General features: G+C 41.6%; 1 protein-coding gene across 1 annotated transcript in view; it reads right to left on the minus strand.

Moving 5' to 3' along the window:
* Nucleotides 1-26,972, minus strand: part of LOC135113720 (zwei Ig domain protein zig-8-like) — a 70,318-nt gene that overhangs the window by 19,149 nt on the left and 24,197 nt on the right. The window contains exon 2 of the mRNA XM_064029245.1: nucleotides 2,866-2,981. Within this exon, the coding sequence (XP_063885315.1) occupies nucleotides 2,866-2,981 (116 nt within the window). The remainder of the gene's footprint in view (nucleotides 1-2,865; nucleotides 2,982-26,972) is intronic.

Below are 26,972 nucleotides of genomic sequence, written 5' to 3' on the forward strand. Positions count from 1 at the left end.
GAGAGAAGGTTATGAGTGCAGGTTCGGAGAGACTCAGGAAGAGTATATGGTTAATTCTAAGTGACCTGCAACAAGGATGGTTAAGAGTGCAGGTTCGGAAAGATTCAGGGGAAACGTTAAAGGCATGGCTACATCTCAGTGGTCTGCAGCAAGAGAGGTTAAAAGTGCAGGAGGCTCAGACTCATGGTACAAGTGAAAGGGGAGTAAATGTGCGCGTGTTGTACTTGAAATCAATCCATCCATCACAGTCTATCAGAAAAATAAAATAAATTATACTAATCAGAGGAAAATAAAACAGACGGTATTCAAAAGGAAGCACGAGTAGGTATTACTTTTTCAACCTAACCTCGGGCGTGCTTCAATGTTCAGAAATATTGATGCGTCCCTCAGAGTTAATTGGAAAGGAGAATTACTTCCAAGATTTTTTTTTCTCATACTCGTGATGAAATAGCGTAATGAGAACACCTGGAAGAATTAAAAATAATGATCTGCAATCAAAAGTTTCAGATAAGCAGGTCAATCAGGGATGTAAGATCGGGGAAAGACCCTGAATTATCACGATGGGCTTCCATGATCCCCGTGGGACAAACACTTCTCTAACCATCTACTCTCCCCTTCCGTCACTTCCCGTCTATTCCAGGCCACCCGAGAAACACGTCCAGTCTCTGACTCTGCAACGGACTTTCCCAGGCCATTCATGCAAAACGTTCCACGCCTGTGATTCTACTGCAGTCTTTCCTGACCTGCTCCACTCACCTCCGTCACTTCACCATCACGAGCCATCCCAGGAAAGCTTCCCATCTCATCTCATCTGATTACGTCCACATGTGAGGCATGGCCACGTAAAGAACACAGCTAATGGGAGCCAGTGAAACTCTTCGTATATAACACTATTTTTCCACAACTAATCTTTCATGCATTACACAACTGCTGCACTTTTATTCATATATATATATATATACTCGTATATATATATATATATATATATATATATATATATATATATATATATATATATATATATATATATATATATATATATATATATATATATATATATATATATATTCGACCAACTGACTAGAAATTAGTATACTACAGTGATGAAAAGTACCTTTCCACAGTTCCATAAATCTAATTAAGGAGACAGGTGAAAACGGCGCTGCTAACAAGCAAAACAAATCCTGCAACACGCCACTAAAACACGTGCTGGAGTGGTCAAAATTAACCTTTACATGTATTACAGAATTCCTGCAGTTCCGCAAATTAAGTACGTGTGCAAATCTTATTAAAACGCTCATTAAGTAAGACACAAGACTGTCTGCTTCCCACACCCCAGCTCGCGGCGGCCAGATGCAGTAGGGGAGTCGCCGCCAGCATTCCCCGTACGCCCATTTTTGATAATTTATTCATGGTTTTGAGAAAGACTCCGGCGCCTGGCGAGCGTTTCATCTCCACCACGACAGTCTCCCCTCACATTACGGCCGGCGAGGGGAAGACTCCTTGCGGCTATGAGGAAAAGTGATAAGGAAGTTGAGACTCAGGGTGACAGGATGGGTCTGCAGGGGACAATTGGTGCGGGAACGAGGCAGGGGAGCGGGCGAGTGAGAGAACCACCGACGTCATCCTTCCGTGAGGCATTATGGGAGATATTAAAGGGCAGACAGGTGTGTGTGTGTGTGTGTGTGTGTGTGTGTGTGTGTGTGTGTGTGTGTATACAGAGTTTTGCGTCAAGTTCCTACTGACCTGCTTTCTTACTTATTTACTCTTATGCAAGTTAGTCTTAGAGAGAGAGAGAGAGAGAGAGAGAGAGAGAGAGAGAGAGAGAGAGAGAGAGAGAGAGAGAGAGAGAGAGAGAGAGAGAGAGAGAGAGAGAGAGAGAGAGAGAGAGAGAGAGTACAATGTCAGAAATAACAGCACCAAATCAGTACAGGCATTGAAGCAGGAACAGGAAAACAACAGAAGGGTAAGAGGAGAGGCAACAGAAGCATAACAAAGGGAACAAAAGGTACGCAAAACAACAGCAGCAGTAAAGCGCCAGGAACAAGAGAAATAGGAGAGGTAGAAGCAGGAGAAAGAGAGACAGTGGCACATTGGAAGGAACAAGTCAGGCAAAACAGTGAAAGTAGCAATAGAAGAACTAGGGAGACAAGGAAACAGGGACAAGAGAAAGAAGAGGAGAGGTAGTAGCCTAGAGAGACAACAGGTGTAACAGAGGCAGTGGTACAGTGGAAACAACAGGACAGACAAAACAGTAGAAATAGCAATACAGGCACCAGGGAAACAGGGAAACAGGGACGGAAGAAAGAAAAGGAGAGGTAGAAGACTAGGAACAAAGACAACGGGAGAAACAGTGGCAGGAACAGGAGAAAAAACAGTAGGAATGGCAGAAGAGGCAGCAGGGAAACAGGACCTACACCCACCATACCTGCATCCACCACCAGGAAGGCAGTGCATCAAATGAATCCACGCAATGTAGAAGCAAGGCGAGGAAGTAAATAGACAGGAACACATGAGCAAACATAACAGCCTCTCCCTACCACACTCTCCCAGCACCACCTTCTCTCCCTCCCCTCTCCCTCTTCCTAAGTCCAATTAATACAGAGGCTAAGACAAACTGTACCAGGAATCACCCTTTCACTGCAACATTCAACAGTTCATGACACTAAAAATCACTGTGAACAATCTCTTCAAGTACCATAAGAAAGGAAAGGGGATTAAAACAATACATTTCTTATTGCCATGCCACTATGTTTAGATTGGCTGTTAAATGAAAAATCTCAGAGTGGCTTGCGATTAAAAGATGCGCCAGTAACAGTGAAAAGGTTAAAGATAAACAGTGAGTCTGTCAGGAAGGCCACTCACGGATCTGTCCCCGAGGTTGGCCACTCTGCAGGGGAGGAAGGCGTGGGACCCTTCGCTCACCGTCACGTTCACAGGAGGATCCACGAAGGAGGGTCCCCCCGGCCACGAGCACCAGCCTGGAGGGAGAAGGAGGAGTTGAGAGTGTATCCTGTATTCTTAAGTATTGTAGCGAGGCAGCAGTGTAGTGGTGGTTTATAATAGTAAGTCTAATGGGCAGGTTTCGCTGAGGGAATGAAGTCACTGGTGCGTGCGTATGGATGTATGTATGTTGATAATGTTGTTCTTATGTATGTTTAGATAACACACACACACACACACACACACACACACACACACACACACACACACACACAAGGAGAGAGAGAGAGAGAGAGAGAGAGAGAGAGAGAGAGAGAGAGAGAGAGAGAGAGAGAGAGAGAGAGAGAGAGAGAGAGAGAGAGAGAGAGAGAGAGAGAGAGTGTGTGTGTGTGTGTGTGTGTGTGTGTGTGTGTGTGTGTGTGTGTGTGTGTGTGTGTGTGTGTGTGCGCGCGCGAAAGACAGCCAGACAGACAAACAAACAAAGACAGAAAGAGAGGACAGAGACACCTATACACACACACACACACACACACACACACACACACACACACACACACACACACACACACACACACACACACACACACACACAAAGAAAGACGCAGAGACGCGGCCGATCGGGTCAAAGACTCCCATTCGAAACCACGACAAAAAATTCCTTCGCTTTTCGGGTGAACACTTTGCCGAGAACTGAAAGCGAGCCGCGAAGGAACGACAGAATGACATCGGCGGCAAGGAAAAAGAAGTTAGATCGTGTTGGCAGCCTCGTTACCTTCCTCCGGCGTGCTCCTGCCTGAGGGAAGCACAAAGACGCGGCCACAACACGGGGGGAACAATGTCGCTTTCCTTTTGTAGTGCTTGAACCACTGTAATGCTGGCCACTACAAAGACAGCGAGAGCGAGAGAGAGAGAGAGAGAGAGAGAGAGAGAGAGAGAGAGAGAGAGAGAGAGAGAGAGAGAGAGAGAGAGAGAGACTATTATTATTATGTACAGGCTAATATTATCAAAGTGAGGATAATAATTAAGATGTAAACAGCATTGTCGTGTTTATGCTTCTGTTACGTGACAATTTGGTATGTGGAACAGTTGCCAATATGTGGTGCCATTTCTCCTTCCACTGTTCTCTCGCACGCTCACACTTACCATTAAATAGAAATCATAAACTTGCTCAAATCAAAGAGGAAAAAGGAAAAAAACAAATGGAAATGTGGATTCTTGCTAGACATGTTCTAACGTGTCTTACGAGAAATAAATCAGGTGTTTCTTTCTCCGTCTGACCTTCTTGCTTGTTCTGTATTTCTTTTTTCTTGCTTTTTTGTCTTTGTTTTTCTTTCTTTCTTTCTTTAATTTTTCTCCTCCTCCTCCACCTCTTCCTTTTCCACTTCATTTCCTTTCTTTCTTCTTCTTCTTGCTTTCTTTCTCTTTCTCCTTCACCTGTGCAACCTTACTTTTCTCACTTTTAATTAAATACTACAAATTATCACACAACCCTGAGAAGCGAGAGTTATGTTGCTATTTGTTCTTCCGTTGTGTTCATTTCTGTTCCTCTTTTCTTCCTTCTTATCCTCCTCGCTGCGTCACAGAGTAGAGTTATCGTTCACGCAGTTAGCCTCATCTCGCTCACCATTTGGTCGTTCACTCAGAGGTAATTGTTTGCCGGCAGGAAATGCGGCAAGGAATGAAACTTTTGCTGGTTTGGTGGAGAATAAGAACAGGAAAAAATGGCGAGTGTTGGTGATATTTCAAGCCACAAAAATAGACGCTGTAACACACACACACACACACACACACATACACACGGTGGAAAAGTGGTTGTTTCACACGATTTATTTAGTGTTCTGGAGCAACAAGTGGACCGCAAATCCACTTCTTTGTAAGGGAAGAATATATATAAACAGGGAGGAATAAGAGAAAGAGGAGATGGAAGAGAAAGGAATAACAGGTGGAGGAGAGGCTAAAAATCATGCTCTCTCTCTCTCTCTCTCTCTCTCTCTCTCTCTCTCTCTCTCTGCCATCCCTTGTTCCATTAATCTTTCCCATGTCCCTCGTGTTCACTGCTCTCCTCTATTATTTTTCATTTATGTTCTCCATCTCCCTATTCCACATCCCTTAACACCATTTATTCTATATTCCTCGTTTCCCTTGATTTACGACACAAGGTTTTCCTCTTTCTTGGTCTTTTACGCTTCCATCTCTTCTTTCTTCTCCTTTTACCTTCACCTTGCGTTTTCTTACCATTTTTCCCTGCGGATCATCCTTCCTTCTTTTTCTCCACTTTCTCCCTGTCTTCATCCTGTTTTGCTCCTTCCCTCGGTTCCATTTTTGACCCTCCCACTTTCTATTCTCTCCTTTCCATTTCTATTGTCTGGTAATGTTATGGGTTTTGTTATGGCCAGGAATCAACCGTTTATGAGAGGTAATATCAATGTTGTGTGGCGAGAAACAGGTGTCACGGAAGGCTTAATCTCAAATGATATTATTATTACGATGGTGAATAGAATAACCTAAATATAAATTGTGGGATTAATTGATATGTGCATTGGGGGCGGCCGAAGAGCTGTGTAGGTGTGTATTGAAAGGTAAAGGACAGGTGCGTGTGTGTGTGTGTGTGTGTGTGTGTGTGTGTGTGTGTGTGTGTGTGTGTGTGTGTGTGTGTGTGTGTGTGTGTGTAAGTTTTTTTTGCCATATTATGAACAAATCTGCATACTAGTTAAAGAAAAATAACATACATTAGCACGAATCTGCCGACCCGAAGCTCCATGACAAATTAACTTGATCATTATAAGAATTCAACATGGCAGAGCATCATCTATTAACGAATATATATTCCCAAAATTTTACAAAGAAAACACACTGAGTAAATATGTTGCTAATACTGCCGGACATCAATTAGTAAGTCAACTGTGTAAATATGAATTTTGTAAAGCAGACAAGTGATCATTCATTTCCTTTTTCAAACTACAGGGTATTTGCAGAAAGATCTGTCATGTCAGCTGGCAAAGTGCTCCACAACTGAAGACCGTGGAAGATGCCGTGCTTGAAAAAGACTTGAGCGATGATATGGCCCGGGACTCGAACCCGGGCCATATCAGTTGTGAGCCGAGCATGCTAACCACTACCCTACGCGGTAAATGTGTGTGTGTGTGTGTGTGTGTGTGTGTGTGTGCTGGGGGGGAGGGGTATATGTAAATTGGCGTCATAATCCGGATGATCAAGAAAAAAAGACATGTATGTAATAGTGCGACAGGCGCTGAATGAAGTGTCATCAGCCGCGTTAATCCGCGTGTAGTTAAGGTTAATTAATTTTCAAAAAAGATGTAATTTGGGTTGGCGGATTATATTATACACGTCATTTGAGTTTTACCAATACGTGGCTGGTTTGAGCGGCAGGGAGGCTGAGACTAAAGTGAATGATTTGTATCCCTGCTCTGAAACTGTGGCATAACAAATATTTCACGGTTGAGGTTCACCTGTAACAACATTAATCCTTTAAATGCAAAAGATAATGCGAGAATCAAAACCTTATAAGCGTAAAACTAGAAAATTTTACTGATGAAAAAATAAAACTGCAGTCACAGTTTTTTTTTTTTTTTCATAACTCGATCATTGACTTCGGGGATTTGGCAAAGGAAAGCAAAAGGACAGTCAGAAAAAAAAAAGAAAAAAAAAAAGAAAAACGTCCACTGAAGGCTCCAGTCCCAAAAGAGTTGTCAAAAGAATATCCAAACTTACGATAAATGTCTGTCAAAGCCAAACTCTTAACTCACACCATAACAATTTTTTCTATTTTCGAAGTAAAGCCAAAGCAGTCAGAGGATTAAGTCTTTCTGTTTTCAAGGCACGCTTCGCATCCTGACACATCTATTGACTACCTAAAGGAGTTACACACCTGATACTTATTAACAGCAGACCTTCTTCCTGTCATATTATCTAATTTCAACTATACTTTCACCATGGCTTTAAGTTACTTTTCGTTTCCTATACGCGGAGAGATTACGTTTTTAAAGTTGTGTGTGATGGTCAATATAAAGCTGATAGATTTTTTTTTCTCATTCTAAACTGTAACAATTTAGTAACAATGTCCATTCGTCCAGTTTTCATTGCACTGTTTCCTCTCCAATACGTGCAGAATGTCTAGAAGAGGCAGATCTTTGACGATTAAAATATAACAGACCGCTTTCGTGTGTGTATTTAAGTTTTTATAATCACTTTTGTACTTTTTTTATTTTTTTTATTGGTGTTGTAGCTTTCAAGGCAACCAACTCTTTGTTTTCCAACACGCGCAGGAAACACCTATAAAAATACGCATCTGCAGGTTTATTTACAGCAGGCTTTTTCTCTTTGGCTTTCCTTCACCAGTTTCAGGTGGAAGAATATAATGTTAGCCTCGTCCTGTGACGGCATAATTGAATAACCATTTTCCCAACGCCTGAACCAATATCGTTTTTTATTTTTCTACTTTCAGCCACCACTATGAAACTCGCCCGCTACTCTTGTCAAGGGTGAGGACAAAGAATTCAATTTATAGCAAAAAATACAACCTTCACCCGGACAAAATGTTTCTGTCTATCAGTACGCTGAACAAATGACATGTTTGAAATCCGTAACAAACCAGAGACAAACAAAGAGGAACTGGTGTAGGGAAGTGGACAAGACCTGACCGAAAAAGAACAAAAATCACACAGGAATACAAGAATAAGATAACCTGAACACTATTCATCCGCTCAACGTACATAAATAAGATACCATAAAAAAGCAAGGCAACGAAAAAAACATACACAAGACTTGCCTCCCCTCTTTAAAATAAATAAATAAACAAACAGAAAAATACAAATAAAATACAGATAAATACCAAGCTCCTTTTATCCGCTCAACGTACATATTTGAGTTCCCCATGAAAAAATGAACAGAAGAGTGAATAAAACATACACAAACTTCCCGATACACACATTCTACACCAAAATAAATAAATGAACACAATACAATACTCTGTTCATTTCAGCATAAATATTTGAAAAACCCACAAAAAGAAACGACAACTAAAATATCACACAAAGACACAATGACTCGAGATCCGAATAGATACTCAATGAACGACATACGATAAAAATGGTACACTTCACCCACTCGAAGCTTGGATCTGGCGCCTTGAGTTTTACAGCACGGCAAATGATTGGCTAACGAGAAGAGGAGAGTTCGAGCGGCATTAAAATTTTCACCTTTTTCTTCCTTATGGATTATACATTGTTGTGACTGTATAGAGTATGATCAGGATAGTTAGACAGTAATATCCTATGCTGTGGTAGTTGGGAATAGAGGATAATTATCACGTAATATACAATACAGAAAAATATCATCAACCACAACCATACACGAGCCTTTCCTTCCATCACAGTAACACCAAATATTGCTCCCAAACACTTATTTAATCTATTGGACAGGGTGGAATAAAAGACTTTCCGATTCCTCCCCTCTATCAGACTGCTTTCATTCTCTCACTCACCGCCACAGTGTTGAATCTCTATCTCTTGCCTTTATTTCCATGGTTACTACTGGTTACTGCTCTTCTCAACTTGCGAACTTACCTCCCCCTCCCCCCCTTACTGCACAAGACTACTCATTCTCACCCGTATTCTGTCCACTTTCCTAATGCAAGAGTTGACCGGTATCTTTACTCTCTCATCTGTTTTACCGGTACATTCTGCAATTCCTCCTGTTTCTGTATTTACTCCTGCGATTACAATTTGAACTGTTTGAGAAAAAATGGTATAAAGACCTGAAAAAAAAAAAAGTAAATTAGCTGACTTTATCGCTTCCCGTGTTTATTTGTTTATCTTTTTTTTCTGTGCTCTTAACGGACTTATTTTATTCTCCCTGACACTAGAAAAAAAAAAGAGAGAAAAGAAAAACTACACCTACTTGTCTCGTAAGGTCGTCAGCGAGTCGTAGCAATAAAAATACCATTATATATTCTCCAACTAAATTACGGTAAGCTTTGTTAATTGGGACTTCGCTGCAAAAGGCGCCTAACCTCGGGAATTAATGATATGGCCTCCTAAACCACTCCCTTGAACGAACACACCAAAGAAAAAACACTAAGCCGCTCTTTTTTTACGGCAAAGAATATATTTGTTCTTTCTCCGAGTCTTTGTCGTGGAGTTGTTTGTTTGTGAATGTGTTAGGGAAAGACCCCATTGCAACTTTCACTCTTAATCTTGTCAGTAGAGGGAGTCTTCAAGGTGGTAGTAGTGGTGGTGGTGGTGGTAGTGGTTGTGTGTGTGTGTGTGTGTGTGTGTGTGTGTGTGTGTGTGTGTGTGTGTGTGTGTGTGTGTGTGTGTGTGTGTGTGTGTGTGTGTGTGTGTGTGTGTGTGTGTGTGTGTAAAGGCGTGAGTGGAGAGAGAGAGAGAGAGAGAGAGAGAGAGAGAGAGAGAGAGAGAGAGAGAGAGAGAGAGAGAGGAGAGAGAGAGAGAGAGAGAGAGAGAGAGAGAGAGAGAGAGAGAGAGAGAGAGAGAGAGAGAGAGAGAGAGAGAGAGAGAGAGAGAGAGAGAGAGAGAGAGAGAGAGAGAAATATACGGCTACCACCACCACCACCACCACCACCACAATTACTGCTACAACAACAACAACAACACCTACTACTACCATTACCGCTGCTACAACAACAACAACAACAATAACAACAACAACAACAACTACTACTACTACTACTACTACTACTACTACTACTACTACTACCATGATTGCCCTCCAACCTTGTACCTTTTCAAAAACCCTGTAATGACTGTCGATGGCGCCCACACCAGCGTTCTCGTATCCACCACGCTCCGCCAAATAAAGTAGACATGAATACTGTAGGTCGTGATGAGAACGGTCAGAGAGAGAAGAGAATACAAAAACTCTGTACATTTTTAGCTTCCTCTGCGCCAGACTCTCTCATACTTACGTGACACAAAGGATGAAGATGTGTGTTTCAGCTGAATGGGATGTTAATATTTAATGACGACGACAGTGATGAAGATGAAAATATGGTACTGTTTCTTTCATCGAGTAAACTACACACACTTTTTTTTTTTTTTTTTTTTGGATAACATGAAGGTAAGTCATCCCAGTTTTACTTAACGAGGGTCAAGTTGAGTATTGCCATATCACTTTCCTATACGCGTATAATAGAACGGACGTGATTAGTGAGCAGTGACCTGACGCTAATATAGCTGGCTAGTGTAGACATGGCGCCTTGTGTTGCTGAGTCGACAGGTTGTGTTAGTTCTCCTGTTCTCGAGGCCTTCGTTGCGAAGGTCTCAGAGGTGGAGGCTGAGTTCCATCGAAGGATCTCGGAGGTGCAGGCTGAGTTTCGTGAGAGGATCTCAGACCTGCAGGCTGAGTTCTGTGAGAGGATCTCAGCACCTGTGGGAGGGTCGTGCCCCACCGTCACCTTACCTAGTAAGGCGACGGAGGAGCAGTGGTCGGTTGTGTGCAGGGGAGCCAAGAGGGTGAAGGTGCTCAGGGCACCTTCCGTGGAGACGAAGAATCCCTTCAATGTGCTGGAGGAGGGGAAGGAGAAGGAGGTGGACAGGGCTGGAGGAGGCAAGAAGGAGGGGGCAGATGCAGTTACCCTGCCCCAAGGTAGAGTGCTTGTGTTTGGTGATAGTCAGGTTAGGCACTTAGATAGTGCGTTCTGTGCTAGGGATAGGAAGCGTAGGTCGAGGGTGTGTTTGCCGGGGGCCGGGATAGGGAAGGTAGCTGATAGGCTAGACACGTGCTTGGAAAAAGATGGGACCAAGCCCATTGTTTTTCTCAGTGCGGGAGGGAATGACCTTGGCAAGGTCAGGAGTGAGGAGCTTATCAGGAGGTTTCGACAGGCTTTGGACAGGATTAGGGAGAAGGGAGGGATCCCCGTGGTATGTGGTGTCTTGCCGAGGAGGGGAGTTGGTGCTGAGTGGCTGTCCAGGGCTATTACAGTGAATCGCAGGCTCGCGAATCATTGTAGGAGTAATGGATGGACGTTCATCGACAACTGGGACCTTTTCTATGGCAGGGACACCTTGTACGCCAGGGATGGAGTGCATTTGTCACGCCAGGGTGTTCGTGTTTTGGCCGAAACACTCGAGCGGGAGGTAACTGCACTCCAGCACTTTTTTCGTTAGTCGGGAGGGAAGAAGGGGTAGTGAGGAGAAGGCAAGGGGCAAATTAGTTAAATCTAGAAAGGAAGCTAGCTTAGGGATGGTGAGAAATAGCTTAAGTGTTTACTACACAAATTGTAGAAGTATTCTGAATAAAATAGACTTGCTTAGAGGAATAGCGAGTGTAGAGAAATTTGATATCATCGCTTTAACTGAAACTTGGTTAGATATGTCTTAATCCAGAGGTTAAGATAGATGGGTATACAATGTTCTATAAAGATAGAGAAAACAGGAGAGGAGGAGGTGTCGCGTTATACGTTAGGGACACATTACAGTGCTGTATGAACAATAGAATTAAAACAGATAACAAAGCAGAGTCGATATGGGTAGATATTAAGGAAGGATCGCAGTCAGTAGTACTAGGGGTAGTTTACAGACCACCGACCAGTACAGAGGAAAATAACACCTCACTGTGGCAGGAATTAAATAGAGCAGGCAGGTACAGTCAGGTATGTGTGGTAGGAGATTTTAATTTTAGGAATATCGACTGGAGTCTGATTGTGGGTAACAAGGAAGCAGAGGAATTCCTTAAGGTAATTCAGGATAATTTTTTAAAACAGGTAGTCGTAGAACCCACAAGGGGGAATAATATTCTAGATTTAATTCTTACTAACAGGGAGGAAGCAGTCACGCAGGTAGAGGTTGGAGGACAGCTAGGTAACAGTGACCATAGGGAAATTAGGTACAATCTAGAATGGGAAGAAACTGTTAGAAATAAAAACACTAGTAAAATACCTGACTTTAGGAGAGCAGATTTTGAAGAATTAAAAAGGTACCTCCAAGGAGTGGACTGGCAGAGGATGCAGGGTGAGGTCAGGTCAGGGACGGAGTTCAGAGAGATAAGGCAGGATGAGGGAGGTGAGGTGAGGCTCCAGAAGGGAGGAGGAAAGAGGAAGGGGGGAGATAGGTGTGAGTATCTTGGAATGTCAGGTCATGGTGAAATGAGAGAGGTAAGGTCGAGGCGAGTTGATGAGGGAGGGGAGAGGATGGTAGGGAACGAGATGAGGGGTTTAGGTGAAGTAAATGTAGATGAATTGTATAAATATTTCGTAGATAAAGTTCATACAGGTCAATTAGCAAATATCCCATATAAAACAATAAGATCACAAAAAAATGACCCTAAATGGATGACTGCTAGGTTAAAGCATTATATAGGGCGTAAGAGAAGTGTATATAAGAGATTAAAGGCAGGTGAGGAAGTTTTAAGGACACAGTATAATGAATTAGTTAGAACAGTCAGGAAGTTAACGAGGAAAGCTAAGGACAATTATGAATTAAAGGTAGCCAGCCAGGCGAAGACGGACCCCAAGGGATTTTATCAGGTATACAGGACGAAAAATAAGGATACTGTAGGTCCATTAAAGGCAGCAGATGGGGAGCTGGTTAGTTCTGGGGAGGAGATTAGTAAACTTCTGAATGATTATTTTTTAACTGTCTTCACTCAGGAAAACATGCAGGATATGCCAGATAGTGAACAGGTGTTTAGAGCAGATGAGTATGAGAAGCTGACGGATATTTCCATAACTAGGGAGATAGTGGAGCAGGAGATAGATAGGCTAAAAAAGTTCAAGTCACCAGGACCTGATGAAATATATCCCAGAGTACTGAAGGAATGTAAAAAGATTATTAGTGAGCCGTTAGTTTCTGTCTTTAGGAAATCACTGGAGTCGGGTGAGGTACCAGTAATGTGGAGGCAGGCTAATGTAGTACCCATCTTTAAGAAAGGGGATAAAACTTTAGCGTCTAATTATAGACCTGTCAGCTTAACTTCAGTTGTAGGTAAAATGTTAGAGTCAATAATAGCCAGGAACATTAGGGAACATTTAGACAAACATAACTTGATAAATCAGTCACAGCATGGCTTCACGAAGGGGAAGTCTTGCCTGACAAACTTGTTAAGTTTTTACAGTAAGGTGTACGAGGCAGTAGATAATGGTGATAGTTATGATATCTTATATCTGGACTTTAGTAAAGCATTCGACAAGGTGCCCCATCAAAGGCTCCTGAGAAAGGTTAGGGCGCACGGGATAGATGGGAAGGTGTTAGGTTGGATAGGGTCATGGCTTGGTAACAGGCGACAGAGAGTGCTAATAAACGGCTCGAAATCCGAGTGGGGTCATGTCATTAGTGGGGTGCCACAGGGATCAGTATTAGGGCCATTATTATTTCTAATATATATCAATGACTTGGATAGTGGAATTAGTAGCGATGTTAGTAAATTTGCGGATGACACAAAGATAGGTAGATTAATTAGGTCAGAAGCGGATGCCATCGCCTTGCAGACAGACTTAGATAGAATGGATGAATGGACGGATAGATGGCAAATGCAATTTAATATCAATAAATGCAAAGTGCTTAGCGTAGGTAGAGGAAACCCACACAATAGGTACACATTAAACACCCAAACTCTGGTAGGTACAGGGTACGAGAAAGATTTAGGAGTTATAGTTAGCTCTGAACTCCGTCTAGGGAAACAATGCATAGAAGCCAGAAACAAGGCAAATAGGGTACTAGGATTCATTTTTAGGAGTGTTAAAAGTAGAAGGCCGGAAGTAATATTAAAGTTATACTTGGCGCTGGTCAGACCTCATCTAGACTACGCTGTGCAGTTCTGGTCCCCACATTACAGGAAAGATATAGGTCTATTAGAATCAGTACAGAGGAGAATGACTAAAAGGATCCAGGGGATGAGGAGTATTCCTTACGAAGCGAGGTTGAAGCGGTTAAATTTACATTCTCTAGAGAGACGTAGGTTAAGAGGGGACCTGATAGAAGTCTTTAAGTGGTATAGGGGTTATAACAAGGGAGATGTAAGCAAAATTCTTAGGATCAGCAACCAAGGTAGAACAAGAAATAACGGGTTCAAGCTTGAAAAATTTAGGTTTAGGAAGGAGATAGGAAAAAAATTGGTTCTCAAATAGAGTGGTAGATGAGTGGAACGGACTCAGTAATCATGTAGTTAGTGCCAGGACACTAGAGAGCTTTAAGAGAAGATTAGACAAGTTTATGGATGGGGATAACAGATGGAAATAGGTAGGAGTGTTTCATACAGGGACTGCCACGTGTAAGCCTGGTCGCTTCTTGCAGCTTCCCTTATTTCTTATGTTCTTATGTTCTTATGTAATAGTTATTCACTTATTTGACTGGTTTTGTGTGTATCTATCTATCCACCTTCTCAGCAATCTATTTTTCTGGCTCCTTACCTATCTATCTATCTGTCTATCTATATATATCTACCTATTCATTTATTTATCTAACTGTCACTTATCTATCTATCTATGTATCTCTCTATATGTTCACTACCTATCTATCCATCCATCTATCTATCTATCTATCTGTAGGTACCTCATCACCGTCTCACCCATATAACGTATTCGATAGACACGTAAAACTAACACTCAACTAACGAATTCATACCCTCGGCCAGGTGAAATGATACAAGTGAACACATCCCAACTATTCTGACCAACCGTCGTATTTCCAGCAATGCAAAATGTTTCCCCGTATTTCTTTAAACACGAACTATTGCGTTATTTTTGGTGCATCGTGCTGGTAATATCCGCCGCCACCAGAGCTGCGGTATGAGTGCAAAGTAATAGCAGCGGGAGAGCTCACCAGTTTACACGGTGCGCTCCACTCACTGTAATAAAATGGCATCCTATCCTATCTTCCCTTGTCCTATCTCAACCTTTATCGTATGCAATCCTATCGTGTTCAGTCCTATCGTATTCTAACCTATCCTATCATATCTTTCCTTATCGTATCCTATTCAGTCCTTCCTTATGCTATCTCATCGTATCTTATCCTATCGTATCCTATCTTATCCTATTCCATTTTATGCCTTCTTATCCTATCCTATCCTTCCCTTATGGTATTATATCCTAAACTATTCATTCTTACCCTTTCCTATCTTGTCCTATTTCATCACCTTCGCAGGAAAGCACAAAGGAGACTAAGGAAAAAAAAAATACGAAGAACAGCTATGGATACAAGTAAATATTCTCCTTCACTGCACTGTTACTGAAGATATTACATAGAATTACATAGAATTACATAGCAACAAATACTACGGGACATGCTAGTCTATCACAAGGGTTTCTGATCGACTGCTGTTATTGGAGTAAATGTAGATTTTTTTTTCTTGTTTTTCTCTCATTTCTATTCCGTCCACGTCTCTGATGCAAGAGTTAACCAGTATTCTCAATCATTCATCCCTTTTCTCCCTGCCTGGTTCTGTATTTTCTCCTTCCTGTGACTTGAACTCTTTAAAAAGGGAGGTTTCAAGACACTTATCTTCTAAATTTTGATAACCCTTTTGACCTGGTTTGGGATTGGCACTCTGGTGGGCCTTTTTTCTTAAATTTTTGCTGCCCTTGGCCACTGCCCCCTCTTACATAAAAAAAAAAAAAAAAAAAAAAAGTGGGTGGACAGGATGGAACAGAACAGTAGGGTGTATGAATATCTGTGTGAATATTAGCACTGCAGTAAGAGTGATGGTGCTGCAGGATGAGATGAAGGCTGGTGCTTGTGGCGCTTGTTGTATTTGACTATGTCTATCAATAAATAGTAATAACAGTGTCAGAGTTCTTGCCTGTTGTGGAGTGAGGGGGCAAGAAAATTAATAGACTAATGAGCAGCTTTTTTTTCTTCTTCTTCTTTATTTATATCTCCTCAAAAAACAATAACTGTTCATGTTTTTAAATCAAGCAGAAATTAGCATACGCACTAAGAAACAATAAGAGCTTCGCAAAGAACAAGGACCGTGGATGCGACCGGTAGCAAAGTTGAATTTCATGTTTTTAAATCGAACAGAAATTAATAGATGGACTACATAATAAACAAGTAGAAATTAATGCATGGAATCAAGGACCTTCATTCTATCAAGATCCCGCAGAGAACAAAAACATGCAGTAAGTGGAGACAGTGCCAGACGTTGCTATCCTGCCTCAAACATTTCATACAAGATAACACAATTTTACGCAACTGCACGTATCAAAAACATGCTAAATGGTACGAAGTTTTGGAAAGAAATGTAGGAAGACACGAGTATCTATTCATTTTTCCATTAGGGTTCTCACCAATGGTTTTCGATAATGTGGCAGCGCTGCGAGGCTCGGACAAGAAATAATGGCGCTAATGGCCCTTCACTCTACTTCTAAAACCAGTAATTGTTTGCCTCTTTACGGCATTATATGATACCCCAGTTACTGTTGTTTGTGGAAGGTTAGTGACGTAAGTGCGGTAGATAACTGTGGTACGATTGTGGTAGATTAGTGTGGTTGAAGAATGTGGTAAATAAGAATGGTTGGCAAATGTGGCAGACAGCTGTGGTAGGTAAGCTTGAGTACAGTTTAAAATGTGGCCAGCTTGAAGATAATGTTTGTAAATGTTGCTAACCTTTATATTTTACTCTTTCTTTATGTTACACTGTGTTAGTGTGTGTGTGTGTGTGTGTGTGTGTGTGTGTGTGTGTGTGTTTACCTGACTGTAGTATGCCTGCTTTAAATAAAATTCATGGTGTTTTGTCTCCATTCTCGCTTTGTGTGTGTGTGTGTGTGTGTGTGTGTGTGTGTGTGTGTGTGTGTGTGTGTGTGTGTGTGTGTGTGTGTGTGTGTGTGTGTGTGTGAATGAGTGAATAAAAGAGAGAGAGAGAGAGAGAGAGAGAGAGAGAGAGAGAGAGAGAGAGAGAGAGAGAGAGAGAGAGAGAGAGAGAGAGAGAGAGAGAGAGAGTGTGTGTGTGTGTGTGTGAAGGTAGGCAGGCAGGTAAGTACAGAGGGAGCGAGGGAGAGGGACAATGCTGGCTGCCAATTTTTCCCCAACAATATAAAAGCCACAGGGAGGAGCACCACTTGTTCCTAGTTTGCTAGATTACTGAGTGGGCAGGTGCGGGGCAGGTGACGGACGTGGCTCGGAGGGTTTCCGGGTGGGGGCCTACAATTTGTCAATCACGCGCAGGGGATGGGGACACTTTTCACAGACGGAGACAAGTGGGCCTGTCAAGGGGCTGAGTCGCGCTGTGGAAATGGTATTAACACGACTTTGCTGCCCCTGGATATTTTTAGGTGGAAATGAGTGAGGGGAATGAGGGGCGTGACAGTAGGGTGGATGTATGGTGTGCAGTTAACTAGGTGTCGCTAAGGGGGAAATTTTGATAGTAAGAAATAGTTTTGTTTTGAATGTTCTGGATTGGAATTGTTAAGGTGATTTGATGATGTTGAAAAATTAATAGTTAATGGTAGGTAAGTAACTAGTTGTGGCTTAGAGGATAATTTTAATCGTAAGGAATGGTTTTTGTTTGAGTATTTTGGATTTTCTAGTGAAACGGATTGTTAAAGTGATTTGATAATGATGAAAAAACTACGGGATTTATAAAAACGTATCTATTTACTTGTCCAACTGAATTAAGAACTTGAAATGATGTCGCGTTCCTTGGTGACTTCATGAATAAGTTTCCCAATCATGGCGTGACGGGATGAAGAAGGACATTGTGGTAAGGAGGCCAAAAAGAGCCTGTGTCAGAGTGAGAATGACAGGGCGGACAGGTCGCGTGAATGGAGAGCGGAAACATTCTTTTTATTTTTCTTACCCAGATGTTTTTGTTTTTGGCTTTTTGCCCCGCTGGTTCCTTTTGCTGGAGGTTGACAGAGACGCAGTGTTCCCGGAGGCTGTTTGTCTTTGGAGGCAGTGGGTGGAGTTTGTTGATTTGCGGCGGAGGAGAACTTGGCTTTGGTGTTACGGCTTCTTAAATACGAGTATACTTTGTTGTTGTTGTGTTTCGTGGCTTTGTTATTTGTGGCATTCTCAGGCTTCGTTTTTCCTTCCAGTTTGTTTGGCTGTGTGTTTGGTTAGCCGGATTAGTTTTGATTAGCTCCACCTTCTTGATGAGCGAGAGCAGGGAGGGAGGAATGGAGGGATAAGGAGGGAGGAAGGAGGAAGGGAGGGAGAGAGGGAGGCTTGTGCTAACTGGCGGCTCAGCGGGAGTTTCATTTCTGTTCTATTGATGTCTTTTAAATCTTCATTTGTTGGCCGTTATTGTTGACTCGGTGAAAGATGTGTGAAGGTGAGTCACGTCTGAAATAATTACGTCTCGACCAAAATGGCGGTGAAAAGTTTACGTCTTTGTTGTTGTGGAGCTGCGTCTGGCAAAGCAGTTTCGAAAAAGCTGTTAAGATAATTGACAGTTTCTTTCTTTCTTGGTTTATGGTCGAGGTGCCGAGAGTTTTGTGCGCGAACTTTGGCAAGACTTCGTTCACCTCTTCCTTTTTTCTTACTGTTTTCTATGAAGGTGAACACAATGAAGTTCTATTGAGGACAAGAAAGATTATTACCTACATCATATCAAAGCTTGTTAGTGTACAGTTAAGTGGTGCAGACTATATATAAAAAATATAAAAAAATATATGGACGTGTTATCTTTATATTCCATTCAAACCCATCACACTCTCATATCGCGTAAACTTTCAAGAAAAAAAAAAGAATAAAGACTTCTTTTTATGTAAGAGGGCCACTGACGAAGAGCAACAAAAATTTGGAATAGGAAAAAAAGGCCCACTTAACGCCAGTTCCCATAGAGAAGTCAGAAAAAAACGAAAAAAAAAAAAAAAAAAAAAACAGGATAAGAGTCTGTCATAGAGTGTGCACATCACTGACTAAAACATGGAGCGCGCAAGGCCTGGTATATGCCCTGCCTGTAGTGGCGAGGATGGGAACCGTGCCTGATTGACTTACTGGTTGACACTAAGTAAGCGAGGGTCGAGGAGGCGCCTGGTGAGGGCTGGTTAAAAGCTTGCTGTGGAGGAGAATGAAGACTGCTGAAGTTACAGGAAGGTATGTGGAAGTGGGAACAGAAGGAGGGAACGTGTATGTGTGTGTGTGTGTGTGTGTGTGTGTGTGTGTGTGTGTGTGTGTGTGTGTGTGTGTGTGTGTGTGTGTGTGTGTGTGTGTGTGTGTGTGTGTGTGTGTGTGTGTGTGTGTGTGTCTGACTTGTCTCCTCCTGAAAGAAAATGAGCGTGTGAAGTGTGAATGTCTATCAGCAGAGAGAGAGAGAGAGAGAGAGAGAGAGAGAGAGAGAGAGAGAGAGAGAGAGAGAGAGAGAGAGAGAGAGAGAGAGAGAGAGAGAGAGAGAGAACGCAAAGTGAAATTAATTTATATACACTGCACTATTTTACTTACAGAGACAAAAGTGATTACTCTAAGTGTTGATATTAATATGCGCATTTCAATTCCACGTATACTCTACCACTGGACAAAGATTACTGGAGTCAAAGGTAATAATGAAAAACTATACATCCTGAAATACTATGACCGCCTTGTAAACTGTCAACACAATTACAACATCAACACCAAGAACCCTCCAATATAACATTCGGGAGAGAAAACGATCAATAAAGACAAGCAACACGAGGGATCAGCGGAAACTCAGGTAAAATACGTACACGAGAACCACGAAAGTCTTGCGCACACTCTCAAACTCACTAAATATTCCGTTTTCCACTGACTTTGGCGACATCCAAGAGCACGCGAGGACTTGTGGGGGAAAAAGGCCAAGAAAGATTGCTCAGTGTGGAAGGGGAAGAGGAAGAAGATTGCGGGAAGTGTGCGAGAGGAAGGGAGTGTTGCAGAAACCTCACCAGTTCTTCCCTTTCATTGAGTTATTTCCACTTGTCTCTTGTTGATTTGAATTGCGCCTCGGGTTGATTTTCGTGACTTCATATTCTCGCGTTTCTTTTCTGTTGATCTATGTTTGTATCTCTCTCTCTCTCTCTCTCTCTCTCTCTCTCTCTCTCTCTCTCTCTCTCTCTCTCTCTCTCTCGCCCGTATCTGTGCGTCTTAGCGCGTGGGCGTGAACAAGCAGTGACATTTATAGAATTAAAGATTGAGTTTTATCCCGTGAGTCCAGCGGTGTGAGAAGGGAAGGCGAGAAAGGAAGGAAAGAGGGAGAGAGGGAAGGAAGGATGGGAAGTGGGTGGAAGAGAGAGTAAGGAGAGGGCGGGACGGGGCGGGGCAAGGCGATGTCGTGCAAGCGAGGACACGTTAATTACACGACTCTGGAAGCCTGCCAGCCACCAGGTCGTCTTGCCGAAGAGAGAAGAACATTAGCTCGTTCTTAATTGCAAACTTCTGGGTCAATTGGGACACCTTGTGATGAGATTAACTGATTGGCTTCCCCACGGCTTACTGAGTGCATTAATATATTGACCGGTTGATAGATGTATACTAAAATATTGTCAATACCACCACCACAACCACCACCACCACCGCCACGATCACCAATTCTCCATCAGCGACAGCAAACATGCCAGAAAACTAAATAGAAATATTGCTAGCATCAATAGTGGGATGATAATTGTGCATATGTAGTGCGTGGTAGTGATGGTGGTGGTAGTACTAGTGGAGGTGGTGGTGGTGGTGGTGGTGGTGTCGTTGTAGTAGTAGTGGTAGTAGTGGTGATAGTGGTAAAGACAATGATAAAATAATAAATATGCTGCTGTGCTGATGGTGATGATAATGATCATAGTGATGATGATGAAGATGAACATAATGATGATGATGAGGATAACAGTACTACTACTACTGCTACTATTACTACCACTACTACTACTACTACTACTACTACTACTACTACTACTAACAATAATTACAATGATGATGATGATGATGATGATGATGATGATGATGATGATAATAATAATAATAATAATAATAATAATAATAATAATAATAATAATAATAATAAAATAACAATAATAATAGCAGTAATAATAAAAGCATCATCATCACAGCCAAAACACCAAAATAGATAACGATCACAATGACAAGAATGTTGTAACAATGACAAAATTCTGCTCTCATGAACGCGCACAAAGAAATTCTTCTCTCCTATTCAAAGCTTCCAGTCTGTAAAAAATAAAAGGTAATTAAAAAGCTTTGCATAACAAGACCGCCCTGGGCATGGTGGTGGTGGTGGTGGTGGTGGGCTGGACTTTCACGGCGAGGAGGAGGCATGGACTAGCAGGGGAACACCGGGAACACCATCCCAACTCATGAACTGAACCTTGACTTTTCAGACCCCCTCTCTCCTATTTCGAGTCTCCCTTAGTTGTCCTCATTGCCCGCCTGAGTCCCTTTGGCTTGTCTCCAATTTGCGTGAATGAATAAAAGTGCAAGGGAGAGTTACGAGGCAATGAATAAATGGACTTCACGACGGCAGGGAATATTGGCTAAGGTCTTGTGAAGGTTTTGTGCACGATTCTCAATGTTAGTTTAGTTTTTTCTGGCTGGTATGAAGGACTGGAGCACACAGGATTATGCACAAAGGGAAATTCCTGCGAGACTCTTCTTAAGGGACCGGTGTCTTCAGTGGGCCTCTGTTTCCAGCTTTATTCACCTGGACCAGAAGCTTCCTTACGTAAAAAAGGTTACAGTCACGATCAGAATTCTAGTAACATATACACTTACGCTGTGTTCAGTTTCCACCTCTGTTAAGAATCCAAGTGGTCAGGTTTCGTAAGGAGGCTAAGAGCAGGTGAGAGGAGGTAAAGATAAGGGAAAACACAGCACATGGTGGAAGTAAGTGTGACGGGATAAGAAAAAGAGCAAAGAGGGAATGATACGAGTCAGTAATCTGATCACAGGTGCAAACGAACACGAAAATTGCAGGAAAATTTAGACAAAGTATTATTGGAACTTTTCAAGCGCCAGCAGTCTTCGAGCGTGATAAGAACTTTGATTTTATCTTTATCAATGAAGAGCAACGCTGAAAAAGGAAATGGGGCAAAGAAACCAGCCTTCGCCACTACAAGAAGAAAACGGGGTCTAGAATCCTTCCTGCTGACTCGGTTGATGCGGCGATGATCAATTTGTTGCTGAAAACTGATACAGATCCACACCTGACTAGTAATCACAGTACATTAGCTGAGTTATCACACATCATTAGTGGTCGCAGGATTTCCAGGAATATAGTGGGAGCGGTGATGTACTGTTATAATGTAGGTAAAGGAATATTCCGAAATTCGAAAATGAAAAATAATCTCATATATTTTATGATATTTTATGGATTATGGTATACATGTTAAATATCATAAATCCTTTTTCGTTCGTTGGTGAAATTCTGACCCGGAAAATAGTGCGCGACAAATACGTAAAAGTAAAACTACATAAATATAATTACGTTGAATATATATACGTATATATCTTTTTCCCCCCATGCCGCGTTCACTCGGGGCAGTTCGGTGATGTTTGGTGCCTCGCCGCGACGCGTATTTGGCATTCCTGCTATGTCGAGGAGAGGATTATTAACCAGAAACACGACGCTGATGCAGTGAGAAGCTGGTGGGAGGTAACTGCAGTCGAATCAAAGGCCACTCATAAAAATAATGGAAAAAAAAAAAATAAAGAAAAAACACGTACCCATGCACCACGACATTCGGAATCTCCACATAAAAACTTAATAGCAAAAAAAAAAAATAAATAAATAAATAAAAAATAAATAAATAGAAAATAGAAAATAAAAATAAATAAATAAATAAATAAATAATAAACAAATAAATAAATAAATAAATAAATAAATAAATAAATAAAATAAATAAATAAATAAATAAATAAGTAGAATACAATGAAATGAATAATAAAAATGACATAACACCAAGATTCCGAACATTCAAAAGCTAAAAAAAAAAAAAAAAAAAGGGGGGGAAGTTATTGAGAAAAAACTCACAACGCTACACAAGATCATTTAATTCTTCAGCTTACAAAAGAAGAAGAAAAAAATACAAAAAACACACTAAACAAATTGAAAACACACAAAACCCCGGCAAAGCAAGAAAAGAAAAGAGGAAAAGAAAAAAAAGAAACAGAAAAAAATGCAAATATAAAATAACACAAAACAGAATAAGAAATATCAAAAACAAAAACTTACGAAACACAGAAAAACACACAACACTGAAAAAAATCTTAAAAAACAATGAAAAGTAACAACAAAAACACACACACACAAACAAAAACTCTCACAAGAACATTCACAAACCCTTCCACAGTATCAGATTCTACAAAAGATAAGTGATATAAAACAAAAACCTTTACCAATACGAAAACCCACGTAAAGCCAAAGATAAACATTCAGAAACTCCATAAAAAATCAAAAGCAAAAATATATGAGTGCCTTATAACTCACGTAAGAATATAAACAAATGCAAAAATACTAAAGGTACGAAACAGGAATCTATTTAACTCCCGATGGTGAGGAGGAGGTGGCGCGAAGCTTGAGTCCTGGGCTGGGAAGAAAAGAAGGTGGAAAATGTGAAATTACGAGACCATTTGAAACGCAGAGAAGAGCAAGGAGAATATAAATAACTGAGCAGGCATGAAAGAAAAAAAAAAAAGAAAAAAAAGAGGATAAAGCTTGAAAATACAGTTCTTTGGCTTCTCTTCTTTTCTCTTCTCTCTCTCTCTCTCTGTGTGTTTCTTCAGGAGTAAATGTAATCAAATCAAAACACGCGCAACGCAATTCTCTCAAGGTTTAATTAAATGTATGAACTCTAGACAGCACCGTCGATAGTTTTTTTTTTTTTTATTATTTATGGCTTGAAATACTCAGCAATAAATAATTTTTGGTATTTACTCGCCTATTTTAACTGCTCGCTTTCTGTTCAATGGTTGCAGCGCGAGGGAAATGGTTAATGTAATGTCCGTCCATCTGGCAGTCTCTGTGTCTGTCGCTCTTTCTTTCTGTCAGCGTCTGTCTACATAAATGTCAGGGCTTATTTATTCGTCAGCGTGTGCTTGTCAGTGGCTGTATACGTCTGTCTTGTCTGTCTGTCCCGTCTGCCTGTCTGTCTGTCTGTCCTGTGGTCGGTCTATCTGTCTTTCTCTTTCAATAATTCAAACAGCTGGAATGGTGAATATATAGAAAGACTTTTATTAGTGTGAGTAATTAATTGTGCTCTCTCTCTCTCTCTCTCTCTCTCTCTCTCTCTCTCTCTCTCTCTCTCTCTCTCTCTCTCTCTCTCTCTCTGATAACGATAATTCTGCAGCTCAGGCACCACGGATGTAGAAACAAGCAGTCTTTCGCTTTGTATCAGTCCTCATTATTAATTTCCATGTGGAGGTGCTTAACATGAAACAGTCACCAGTAAGCCTATTTCCATCACATTTTACTGCTGAACTTCCAATTAGTGGGTGTTGGAAATAATATGACGATGCTCCACCGCTCGAACAAGGTGACACAGGTGGGGAAATATTGATTAACGAGCTACATGTTACCTTGCACTTTTATACCGCCTCACCTACCTGTCTCTTACCAGACATTTAAATAACCCATGCCTTCAGTAGTGCCAGGTGATGTGTTAGTTCTATGCTCAAGTTTGTGCACACGTAAGCTATTTGCATATCAGGTCCGTGAGTTTCCTGCAGGTAAGCTAAAGCACAGGTAGGACTGACAGGTGTTCCTTCAGGTGGTGTGTTCTTGGGTTTTGTAAGAATGGGAGTCCACGTGTCAGTCAGCCTGGGAAAGTTGAGATTGAGGTTGGTGTCTGTGTCAGTGTTGGTTTGCGGAGAGAGAAAGATGGATAGGTAGACAGACATATAGATAGATAGATAAACAGACAGATAGATAGACAAACAGATATATAGATAGATACATACATACATGCATATATATACATAGATAAATGGATAAATAAATAGATAGATAGATAGATAGATAGATAGATAGATAGATAGATAGATAGATAGATAGATAGATAGATAGACAGACAAACAGAGAAAGAGAAAGAATAAAGGTGTGGGAAGGAAAGTGTGGGTGTGATGTTCTTGTCTTGTGTCTTTTCTGTGCTTTATTCCCTGCGTGTCTGTCTGTTTGTCCATTTATCCTCACACGTCAGAATCTTTACCCCCTCTCTCTCCCTCCCTCCCTCCCTCCCTCCCTCTCTCTCTCTGGAAGCGGCAGGGATCAAGGCACAAGACAGGCAAGCAAAGTCTCCCACAGCTCCTCTCGCCACCCAACAAGAGAGAATGAAAAAAAAAAAAAAAGACACAGCACTCTGAGCCAATGGCATTCTTTGGAGCACTCTGTCTTGCACCGCCACACCTTTCTCCCGGATGCAAATGAACCACCGTTTTTTGCCTCTCTCGCTACAGGAGGGTGTCTCTAAAAAATGCGTTAGTGACATTGGCTTAATTCTTTCCCGTGGCAATGGCGGCGCGCAGGACAGGGAAGAGTAAGTCTCCGGGGAAGCAGTAAAGCTGGAAAGGGTGGTGAGGAGAGGCGAGGAGAGGCGAGAAGCGGCGAGAAGGGCACGTGGGGGAAAGGTTAAATGTAGGGGCTGTTAGGGGACGTCCAGGTATGATGTGGTTGTACAGGTGAAAACACACGGAGCATATTAATGGCGTGGTTTTGTTGCATTTTTCTTGTGAAGTTAATGAAGGAAAAGAGTGAAAATGTAAGCGGAGGTTGTGGTGTTTAATGCTGCAATGGATGCCTGGTGTTCGCTACGTGTGTAAAGCAATGTGAGCGTTTTGTACGTGTTTATGATGTACGTACGTATGTATGCATGTATTCACTTACACGTTATGTATATGATATATTACACAATCAGTCATTTGTTCACACACACACACACACACGAGAGAGAGAGAGAGAGAGAGAGAGAGGAGGAGAGAGAGAGAGAGGAGAGAGAGAGAGAGAGAGAGAGAGAGAGAGGAGAGAGGAGAGAGAGAGAGAGAGAGAGGAGAGAGAGAGAGAGAGAGAGAGAGAGAGAGAGAGAGAGAGAGAGAGAGAGAGAGTCAATTACAACATGCAAAAACAATATGATTTTTTAAGTTCCATATTGCATTTTAATAACTTGCATAAAGAATAAAGCACATCCATCGCTATTTTTTATACCGTTATGTGTTTTCAGAGCAAATAAACAACTGCCCATTTTTTTATAAAGACAACGGTAAACAAAATCCACACCAGCACTGAACAGCCGCAGCAAGCAACACCCTTCGGACCTTCTGCATGAACAACAAGACTCCCAAAACAACTACTGCGGAAGACACTGGCGTTTGCTCCGTTGGAAATACGAAATACCTCCCTCACTGTCTGTGCTGACTGCTCTAAATGGTTCCTCGTTGTCCAGTTCCTCGTGTAGTTTCTCGCTATTTTCCTCACTCCCCGGGGATTGAGGTAAGCCTGGCACGAGGTATTATTGACACACCAGCAAGGATTTAAAGAGGTTCATTGACGTGGGGGAACGACAATAACAAAAAACACGGACACCGGTGCACGTGTCTTAACAATCTTTCTTTTCCTTTTGTGTTGAAAATGTGAAGGAAATACAAAGGAACGTAGAGGAGGGAGTCTTTAAGGAGTGAAGGGAATACAAAGGGAAGCAAAGGAGGAATATATGTTGGTGTGTTAGTCTTCAGGCGGTTTGTGATAAGCTACACTACATGGTTAGTTTAAAGGAGTGAAGGTCAAGGCTCCTGTCCATCTACTACTACTACTACTACTACTACTACTACTACTACTACTACTACTACTACTACTACTATCACCAGCACCACTACCACCACCACCACAAAAAAAAAAAAAAAAACATTCATGACCAATATCACCAACATCGTCTACTGTTTATGAGAGTTTGACGTTTTTGAAGCAGATGGATTTGAGAAAATAAGTGTGCTTTTTTTTTGACATTTGGAATTGTTTAGTTGAGGAAAGAGGAAAAAGTCTTTATCTACATTTTTCTTTTTGTTTTATCGTTATTTAGAGAAATGGGCAGGTATGGACGAACATATACACACACACACACACACACACACACACACACACACACACACACACACACACGATACACAGATATTTAA

Source organism: Scylla paramamosain, chromosome 26, assembly GCF_035594125.1.
Source record: "Scylla paramamosain isolate STU-SP2022 chromosome 26, ASM3559412v1, whole genome shotgun sequence".
Classification (NCBI taxonomy): Eukaryota; Metazoa; Arthropoda; class Malacostraca; order Decapoda; family Portunidae; genus Scylla; species Scylla paramamosain.